At 37.8% G+C, this 11,125-nt stretch overlaps 1 protein-coding gene across 1 annotated transcript in view; it reads left to right on the plus strand.

The window, feature by feature from the left end:
- LOC136439659 (WD repeat-containing protein 90-like) overlaps positions 1–9,660 on the plus strand; it is a 34,037-nt gene extending 24,377 nt beyond the window's left edge. Inside the window, exons 40-42 of the mRNA XM_066435154.1 lie at positions 772–894; positions 4,342–4,426; positions 7,948–9,660. Of these exons, the coding sequence (XP_066291251.1) occupies positions 772–894; positions 4,342–4,426; positions 7,948–8,102 (363 nt within the window). The 3' untranslated portion in view covers positions 8,103–9,660. The remainder of the gene's footprint in view (positions 1–771; positions 895–4,341; positions 4,427–7,947) is intronic.
- The last annotated feature ends 1,465 nt before the right edge of the window (positions 9,661–11,125 follow it).

The raw sequence follows: 11,125 nt of genomic DNA on the forward strand, positions 1-11,125 counted from the left end.
GCAGATTATTGTGAAATCGGAAACCAATGTTGCCTTTTCCCTTTTCCTGATGATGAATACAGTTCATTACCTTTAGTAACTGGCAGTAAGAGCTTAGTTTTTTTTCTTTCAAATGCAAATAGTTGGGAATGTGTGCTTTACATGTCAGCTCAGTGCCAGATTAAACGTTGTTACTGCAGCTTTTCTGTATTGTGAAAACTATTCCATGCACTGTATGGTGTAAGTAAGGGTTAATCAAACTATTGGTGACTAGGTCAAAATGATAAACATCTAGTGCCAAAATTGAGTGACAAACATCAAGTGTCAACATTTTTTGTCACATGATATTTTGGAAAAATCAAAATGTGGCAAGCAGGGCTCTAGCTGCCCGTCGTTATTCCATCATTTGATAGAATTTTGCTGTGCAGGATGATAAAATTTTAAAAAGACCTTTCTGTCAACCTTAGCAGACAAAAATTGGTGGGTAAAGATAATGGATGGGATAAACCACACCCAAGTATTGGAAATTGGGCAATGACAGAAATTTGTACACAGTGAAGGAAAAAAATGATAGATCTTTTTACTCTTCCTTCAGTGGGAATTGGGATGACAGAAAAGAATATGAGCTGGCGAGAGCCTTGGGGGCAAAGTTGAACATAATAACAAAAAGGAAGACATAGTATCAACATTAATTTTTTTCTTAAACAATATTTTAGAAAAATTAAGATATGGCAAAGTTACATGTACATTGTACATTGTGTGCCATGCTTATATCTCTCTCCATACCTGTAGGCCTACTACACCAGCCTGCCCCCCTCCCTGGCACAGTTTGTCCCAGATGACCCCGACACTGTGGTGTACACTGGCTACGGCATGCAGAGGCAGGTGCAATACTACAGCCTCACACACAGAAAGGTCGGTTTCCATTCAAGTTGTTATAACTAAGAGAGGGTTGTTGAGTTCTAGACAAACTAGAACTGTTTCAGATCAGCTAAGCAAATGTCAAACTAGAACCATTGCAGATCAACTAAGCAAATGTTACAGAAGGATATAACCTTTGGAAAGGGCTGTTCCAGGAAGTTTTATTAGGGGCATGAAAGTTGTGCTTGCCATTGGTATAAAAGTTAACTCACTGACTGGTACCTTGAGATTTCAATCGTTCAAAAGCACAACTTCCCATTAAGGTTTTTTATCAAAATCCTATGAACTTGCACCAGTTATACTGTACCATAGTTTCTCAAACAATTCCATTCCCACAATTTACAAAACTGCAATTTCCTTATCCTCAAGTGGAATTTCCTGGGAAGGTCTGAATAGTGTCAAAGTTCAGGCTCTTACATCCATGCGTTCTGACCATTTATACTGCTAAAATATGTTTGCTGGTTAATGATAATTTTTTGCTCCCTTTTTCTCACTGCTTTGTGTCTCGTGCGCAATTAGGTCTAACAAGCGTTAATGCCTCAGCAAGAGAGCTCTTTCTTTTGTTATGGTCTGAATAGCTGGTGCAGATTAAGATGTTTTCCAGAGGATTTAAAGGTGGATTAAATAGCAAAGCTTCTCAGCCCAACTAATATATTTGTGTCTGCCTCCGCTAGAAACCCCACAAAAGTGTGAAGTCAGCACATTTTGGGGAAACCAATACATAGTTGTAATAGTAACCATTACTGTTGTTTTGCCGTTAGAACACATGCAGCTATTGCAATATTCTTTAGCCTTACAAAACAAAGGACAAAACGTACTGAAAAAACTTTATTGAGTGTACCTCACCGGAGTAAATCTGGACGAAAGATGATGATATATTATGATTAGGCTTACAAAATTTGCGTCTGAAACATTTTTGTATTTTCTTTTGCAATGGTCTGTTGGAGCCAAGCTATTTGTTTGTGCATATTGATATTAGCCACAGAGTGATTGAAATACCTAAAAGCTATCAGCTATGATTACAAAATGTGCCAAAAGTTAGCTCATTTAATGTTATGCTCATTTTGAGTAGTTTACATGAAAATATAACATTTTATTCCTATTTTCCATGTTCTGTTGCAATGGTTATTGCTTGAATTTGGTTCGGCTGAAATATATGTACAGCCAAGGTTGCCCAACTAGCGGGTAACTATTACACTACTGTTAACGGTAACAACATTAGATAGAAATACAGAAAGGAGACATACGAAAAGGTTATTGCTTGATGCATCGTCTATTATTACCATCAACAATGCCCCCCTTCCCCATGAGAGGAAATACTTGAAACTGTTACTGTTTCACATCCCTAGGCTACACAGTGAATGGCCTTAATAAGGCTGACACTGTAGGGTTTTTCCCAGTGGATTAGATTACGCAGTTTCTGTTCCACTTAAACACACTGTCTGGTTCGGATTCTGTCTGCGCTGAAATCACTCGAGTTGCACCCAGTTTTATAGTCAAAATAAAATAAAGACCACTAGAATTAAGTTATTACAAGACACCTCTGCACTGCTTTGTAGTGAAGCCAATTTGCGGGTAAGTATTAGACTATAACTTCAAATAGAAGGAATCAAGGGTCAATATTCACTCTTTTTACATCTGTCCTGTGAGCTTTATAGTGTGGTTAACAGTCCAATGTTCTTGCACTCAAAGAGAGTCATAAAGTTATATCAATAGTCCTAAAAGGTCATGGAGAGCTTTTCATTTTTATGGCAAAGTCATAAAACTCATGATGTGGTAAAGATAGAAGGGTTGTCATTTTATTGAGCAGCGTATCGGGTGGCCAGCTGCCGTTTGATTGAAGTTTGCTGCAAGAAAAGGCCAAGAAAATCCCAAATTTGCCCAATAAATGTCAATCATAAAGGTTGATGCAGGGGAATTAACAAGTTAATCATTTTTGAGGTGCCATGATCATGTGAGGTGTACCCGCTTGTGATGGTGACGCAGCAAATCAGGGTTTCTAAAATGGTCTATAAAGGAACTCAAGCCTAATTCAGAACCTCCGTAATGCACCAATTAGTAATGTAGCCTCAAAGGCAGGCAAATAGCTAGTAGTACGTTTTGATTTAGGGGTAGTTCATTTTTGGGTCACACCATGTTGCCAAGTTCCTTATTAGTCTGATGTTTATTTTGTTTACCCCACACCATGTTATATGTACTGTGACTGCTAATCCATCGTGCGAGGAAGAAGTGTACTAGTCATTGTAACAGTGTCGTGTTCTATTAGTAGGTACATGTAATACTGCCTTATTAAGTACACAATGACACCATGTTGACATTTATGTACTCCTATGTAATCAACAACAAAACGTGATTAACAGCAAGGATTATGTCTGGTGTAAAACACAGTAATTTAGTTCAGGTAGTGTAATCCGGGTGAAACCTACTCTACAATTAGTGACAATTAGCGTAAATTGGTTTGAGTGAGATGTTTTCCTTAATAATCTTTAAATTAAGAGCATGGTCCAGCTTTCAGCCTGTGTACAGCTAACATTTTCTCATGTTTGACAACTACATGTACAGCATGATGTATTTTTTGACAAAGAAATGTCTTAAGAGAAAGATGACATTACTGTATGCGACATGTTTTTAATTTACCCTTCCTTAGATTCTGTTGAAAATTTTCTTTTTATTTCAAGTCACTTCCATTTGCTACCTAGAGTATGGTCACTCCCATGTTAAGAGATACAATGTAAAGCTATTCTTATCTTATACAGCAAGTAGAAATTGAAAATTTAATGTGTATTGCTTTTTTAGCACATGATAAAGGTACAATAAGCGAAAACAATGACAAAGATAATAATATAACTGTGCAACCGGGTGGCCGGAAGCTCGCAAGCTTATGTGTTGGCCACCCAACTAACTAAGATTACAGTGACTGACAAACAGTCTTAGTCTTAGATCTCATTTTGTAAGCTAGTCACCGAATGTCAAGTTTTAGCACCACTAGCCCCACAGGCCGGAGTGATGGCAATAATATGACATACCCAGTAGTGCACCGTGAAGTTTAGATCAAACATTACAACAAACAGATCAAACATATCTAAAACAAAATCACATCCTGCATTTCACAGTACCTATGTACAGTACATTACTTCTTTTACACCAAAGACCTTGACGGCCTTAAAAGAGAAAACGATGTATGCAGTAAAAATTGTAATAGTCTACTCTTTCCCCATATTGACTGTGACAGTGTCTTTAACATCTTATAATCAATATCATGTAAACAACATCTGTGCAGAATCAAAGCATAATCATCCAACAAAGCATACATGTACATGACAGTCACAGTAATTTTGATGCAATTTAATCCTCAACCACTGGAAACAATGAGTAGATGCCTTGGGACCCATTGACAATAGTCTTTTTCCAGTGTAATGAAGTAAATGTTTCTTTCTGCAGGTTTTGCGGACCAGTGCCCTCACCAGCTGGGTCCAGACCATGGATGTATCACCCAAAGGGAACCTGCTTGCATTTGGTGACAACGGTAAGTGTTTTGCTTGCCAACTAACTTTTTGAAATGTGGACATCCGTTTTTGAGACCTTAACACTCCTGGCTTTGTGCCACAAATCAATGAAGCTTAAGACTGTTTGCCGAGAAAATGATCACATTTTATGTTTTACCAATACGTCTTAGGAGGTTGACTTGTTGCTTTGTATTCCAAATCCTTCCGACATTACCTTGGTTTAGTACAGGATCTGGTGTGCCCAAGGTCTAAGGTTCATCAATTATGTAACGACCAGCCATTTGCTCATGATTGCATTGCCATGCTTTCATAACATCCATTCTCTCCTTTTATTAATGGCCAGTGTCATACATCTAAGTCACTGTGATATATGACAAAATGTTTGGGCTTCCTCAGTGAACATGTATTCTATGATTACAGAAAATTGATCAGATATATTTTATGATTCAGGTGTCTAACGCATGGTGGAAGAGTAGTAATCAGGGATTTTGCTAATGAGGGGCACTGCACCCTCATGCTCTAAACACTTGCTCCCTTACCCAGGGGAGCAGATTCTCTGACAAGCATGATATTCAGATTGACCAAAGATGCTACTACACATAGGTCACATGCGTATGTGGCCACAGTCTTAAAATATGACCTGTCTGACAGTAATTTCTCCCCTGAAGAATGTCCCATTTTAATCTAAAGTTCTCTAAAAGTCCACATCATCGAAGGGGGCAAAATCCTACACCATCCATTCTTAGAAAAAATAGCTGATTAATGATCAGTTTCATTACCATTAAGTAAATCAGTCACGTACGAGGTCTTCAAGCACATTTTGAAAAATTGCTAACGGTTGTATAAACATACTTTAGACTCTATTGACATAACACTTTTTTGTACTTGACAAGTCACGCTTGCATAGCAGTCTTAAGTAATGAGGTTTACAAGCTTCTGTCTGCAGTTTCATAATGCTGCCAAAGAAGTTATCAAATTCAAGGATATAACCTTGTTTATATAGATGGGAGGAAATTGTGTCCACTATGCACACAGATGTTGGAATGTCTACAAAATGTAGTCTACATGAAAAACATTGAAACTGGCTTTCTGAGTGCTTTTCTTATTCATGATAGTGCATTTGATATTGCGGTTGGTAATTTTAGCTGTTGAGGGAAAGGGAGTTGGCATTTAATTCTAATGGTGGGAATAGACATCACTGTCTCAAATGTTAGTAATCAAATATTTGCGATGAAAAAATTTTAGTGACCATTAAAGTAGTAAAAATTAAGTTACCGTTATCAAATCAAGAATTACAGTGACGTTCCTTTCATTTCATGATAATTATATATAATTTATTATATGATTATATACATGTGTTGTTAAGAGAAAATGAGGCTCACACAGGTGTGAATGGAGGCAGACTGAGACAAGGTGATAGCAGATGTGCTGCACTGACGTTATATTGACGGGGAAATGTTCTTCCTCGGTCCAGCAGCCTTGCTGGAAACCTTTGTTTCCGATTCTGTTCGATTGCGTGCAGTCACCAATTTCATTTGAGAATTTCTCGTGCTGCTTACCACTTTAACCAACTTTATTCCATTTCAAGAGACCGAAGCTGTAGGTGTCTTCCACAGTACTTTTCAACTGACAAAATAGTAATAAGTTGATTACCCTATTACTACAGGAGTTTCATTATTCCTGGAAGTATAGAATTCTAATGTTCACATCTGGGACCTACTAATAAATGACTTATATTATGTTATAGAGTTATGATAAATGCATTTAATAAAAGATGTCATGGACCATTTCCAGATCAATGTAGGTTAGTACCACACAGTTTATTGGTGGATTAGTCCTTAGAGTTTTGTATTTGCTATTTTGAGGCTGCAATGTCTGACAGGAAAATCTACCCAGTACATCATTATTGCAAAAATATATTTTTAAAGATATCTTGCAACATGTATGATGTATCATCTTTTTTGTTACACACTCGTTTGTCATGTAACAATCCTTTTCATGACAGCCTTACTGCTACACACATTACCCATTAGCAGATTGTTATCTCTGATTGCGTGTAATTTGATTCAAAAAGTGGCCTTTTAGGGTTATTGAGGTTCATCTCCAAGTGATGCTTTTTATATATCATTTAACATGTTGGGGTTATTGGAGTTCGTCTCCGTGTGACCTTTTTATGAATTTATTCATAAATGCATTTTGCATGCCACAGAAGTATAGTGTTGGTCATAAGTAACGTGCATCAGCGTACTCATCTAGTACTTGGAGAGACTGTTTTAACCCTTCCTTCAACACATCACGCATTTAGATGTTGATAGTAAAGTTAAAGCCTGTTAATGGAGTGGCCTCAAGCTGAGGAAGGACCACTTCTTTTGCATAATGTCCCTGATATTCAGGTAACAGAAGGAGGCTTAAAGCCTGGGCTGTTGAAAGATTTTCTGAAGAGCAGAAGAGGAAATATTACAGAATCTACAACAACGTCCTAACCATTCCTAAAAGCCGGAATGGAGGCTAAACAAACCTGGCCGCAACCCTCTTTGAACTTATAATTTCTGTCCAAGTCCTACATCTACTACTCTACCTACCAGGTGGTGCATCTTTTCTTACAACTAATATAATGATTGAATTCTGTGACTGTTTTCTTTTTGTTCACTTGTTTCTCTCTTGCCACTTCCTTCCTTGTTCCAGAAAAGTGCTGCCCCCTCTTTGTTATCAACACCACTTCCTGTACAACTTGGCCTCTGCTTGTTACCATGGCTATAAATGAGATCATCCGCAGTCTTATGTCCTTCACAAAGAAGCTTTTGTTCTGCCCACATTTGACTCAAGAAGTTTGTCCTCACCTACATAATTTGCTTGCCTTTTCACTAATACCATCAAAGAAGGCGGCATTAGGAGAGCTCAGGAGATTTCAGACCCAACGTCCGGTAATTGTAGAAGGGTAAAGGTTCAAGCCAAGTTTACACCCTTTTATCTTTCTTCCTTAATTGACAGTAACCTGCCGAATAAACACTGCAAGTGCTTCATTAGCTAGCCTCCTTAGGGGCTGTACTATTTTTTGAGACTTATGATAATTGCTTTTTTCGGATGGCATATTGAACTCAAGTTTTGTGTGGCTTCACCTCGTAGAGCCTGGTTAACTCCACTCTCAAAGCAAGAGGGGAGATTCAGACACAAGAAACTGAGTTCAATGGAACTGATATGCCATCAGAAAAAACATTGTAAGCCCCCCAGAAGCCTGACTGGTAGAGCCTGCTAAGGAGGCTATTTATCAACTCAGTTGGCAAACCTCCAACTACAGAGCATTCATTATTGATGGCATAGCTGATGCAGAAATCTCAGACTGCCAATGTTAGACTATACATCACATTGCCACCAATTCTGATGTGTGATATTGTGGAAGGTTCAGATGTTGGATATTTGCTTTACAGAAGTACGTTTAGTGCTTAGATTGTTAGTTTTCATTTCCATCAAATGTTGACTTTGCATTCCCGGTGCCCTTTCCCTCTTCCCATATTTGGTAATGTCTGTTGTTGTTTCCTAGAACGGCTGGTGAAAATGATGGATTTCCAGGAAGGAAGTTTCCAGGACTTTGTGGCCCACTGCGATGCAGTTCATCTTGTCAGGTTCACTCCCTCTGGGAACCTGCTCTTCACTGTGGCCCACAATGAGATTATGGTGTGGGAGGTAGCATTATAGACGGAACAGCCTGGTACATTTTCTATCAATCATTTTTGGTGAAAAAAAAAGTTGACAACTTTATCAACATTATTTACTCAACATATCTCTATCTGATGACAAAGCGTATATATATTTTCCAGTTCGTTCGCACCTAGGTCAGCATTTGTAGCAAGTATTGTCAAAATGCTGATAATTCTTGTGCCTTAGGGGACCTTCAGGTATGGGCACCTATCCTAAAGCCAACTTGGCTATAAACAAAACACAGTATCGCCATCTGAATGACAGCTTCAGGCCATTTTATCGTTATTGCACCACCAGTTGCCTTAGGCGCCATGCTGCCTACCTGTGATAATACCATGCGATAAAACACAGCTGTCTCAGTCGCAGTAATCCACTTAATTGGGTAGTAAATTCAAAGTAAATTATTTACCAATAAAAAGTATTTTTTATTAGTTTGTACTGACAATGCGTTTTGTGTTATCAACAATGGAAAGCTTTGTTCCTATAACCCTGACCTCCGTTACAGACCAGCTCTTGGTGGCATTTTCATATTGCTGTTTTTGTTTTATTATTTACAATGTTCATGTATTTCATATTCCTGCTGTTCTCTGATTTCTGCAGTACTCAAATGACTGCCATTTCCTCTAAGTTGTCGCCATCAATTACTGCATGATGAAAATGCTGCTAATACAAATGTATGGTCTGCTATAGAGGTCACAGCACGACTCTGCTGCCAAAGATCTATTGGTAAATGCTATAGTCAGCAGGGAGAGGGTTTGAGTAAGAAAAAACTTGCCAAGTAACAGTCAATAAAGTTTATCCATTGTTGAAGTGCGATCTGTCATATCTTGTTAGGTCTTAAAGTCTTTGTAATTGTTTCCATAACTCTGCCAATATTGCTATTGTAAGAGAATATGAACTGGCGTGTCCTATCTTATTGTAATCTTTATTGAGTTGACGCCAACCACAGTTGGGAGCCTTGTGGCCAGTTTATCACTCGTCATGGATTGGGACTTGAAAATCATTTTAATTGTGTACGTTTGCGTTCATATGTTTCAAATCAAACACTCATTTATTTTGAAGACAAATTATCTTACAGTTGGAACTGCCCAGTGACTCAGACATTCCAAGGTTGTGCCTCTTTAGATATACTCAATATTGAGCGGTTTTACTGAGGAATTGTATTTCTGATACACTTTTCAATCTTAGCACTGTGTTTTCATTGATTTTAAACGTCTTTCCAGCAATATTTCATCATGTCAACCCAACATTTGACATATTCAATTACTTGTGAAATTTACAGTGTTACATTTACATTTCTACAGGTTTTGTCAACATGTACGATTGATTGCCTGTCTTTTGTACATACTTTGTGAATAATTTACCAGCAACATGTTGTACTTGTAACATCTATAACGCTTAAGGCTCTCATTTACCCCACAAAATTGTATTTTTTATGGCAGAAATGTTTGTATGCCTTGTGTGCCCTGCTTTGTTTATTATAGTCGTTTATTTGAAGACAATGGGTATTTTTAGTAAAAAGGTGATGATTGACCAGTAGTTTATTTTGTGTGAATGAAGTCAACCGCAAAACAAATTATTCTTTATTCATCAGAACTCTCTGCTATGAACTTTAACATGAATAGTAGATTTCAAGCAAATAAAGGTTTCATTCCTTTACATGCCTGAGTTCTATTTGTTACAGATATTTTTCTTTCTTGTGTGTTTGTTATGATTTTGCTTCAAAATGTTTTTCAGGCACACGCCACACACTATGTGATTCTTCCTTTTCAGTCCCAAATATGTTAGGTTTGTGACAACTTTAATACCTTTATTGTTTATCATAGTTGGTGTGGCAGGGAACACCCTTAGTGACTCAGACTTTGTTAAGTGGGAGGGAATTGTTGACTTTAGTAAGCTGGTAACCTACTGGTCATACTGTCTCCTCACCTGTGGAATTTAGAACCTTCCATATATCAAGGGTTAAGTATGCCGGGGCAAAGGGGAGGGAACCCTGATGTAAATGGTATCAAGATTACCCGTTTAACTGAAAGCAGTATTTTCTTTCTCGCAGAAATGTTACAGTTTATTTTTAAATTTTAAACCAAGATCTTGCAATGTGGACCTTTTGCAAGCATAGCTATTAGACTACATCATTAGTGTGAAATTTCATTTGTGTTGGTAGTCAACATGGTATTGATTTAAAACTTTGCTCCAACACACACAAAAATAGCACGTTGAATTTTCTACAGTCCTGCTGTCTTCCTCAAATCAAGTGATCAAACAACACCCTTCACTTGAATAATAATCAGATCAGTATTGCTCTGAGGAAGGTGACAGACAGTCACCAAAACGTTGGCTGTGTATTGTATATACATGTAGATCCTGGTTTTGAATACTGAACCTTGTTATCTGACCAAACAATACGTTTTAACTCTATACTGCATGTTTAACTTTAAGGAGGAGTTTTAACAGACATCCTCCCCACTCTCCCTGGTGACACTTCCACCCACACATATTTACTATCAGCCACATTAAAAGGTCAACAGAAGGGTCACCTTCTGAGCTTCAAGGTCATGACTAATTTTCTTGCATTACAGAGGATTTGGCAATTACATCCTTGGAGCACTTAACTACTTGATGAGAGTTGGCTAATCCTAACATGTTTCTGCTTGAATGAAAGCATTGGAGAATGAACTGCAAACATGGTCTGTGCTATAATGTAAGATACCAGCCTCGCAACATGCTCAACCTTGTACGAAATCTCCTCACATTGTATATGTATATTGTATCTATAGGGAGTGACTATGTTGTGTTGAATATATTTGCTAAAAGATACCATATCATATGCTTGTCTTCAACCTCGTAAGACTTGATATATTACAAGCATTTCAGTCCAAAGAGTCTGAATTTAGGACCTCTGTCAGGACTGTTACAATTCCTGAAGCTGGTTAATTGTGAATGACCTTCTTTAATATATTCGTGAATGACCTTCCCTTGGCTGTCAATGACCTTGGCTGTTTCATGTCAGTTCCCATCAT

The sequence above is a fragment of the Branchiostoma lanceolatum genome, chromosome 8, assembly GCF_035083965.1.
Source record: "Branchiostoma lanceolatum isolate klBraLanc5 chromosome 8, klBraLanc5.hap2, whole genome shotgun sequence".
Lineage (NCBI taxonomy): Eukaryota > Metazoa > Chordata > Leptocardii > Amphioxiformes > Branchiostomatidae > Branchiostoma > Branchiostoma lanceolatum.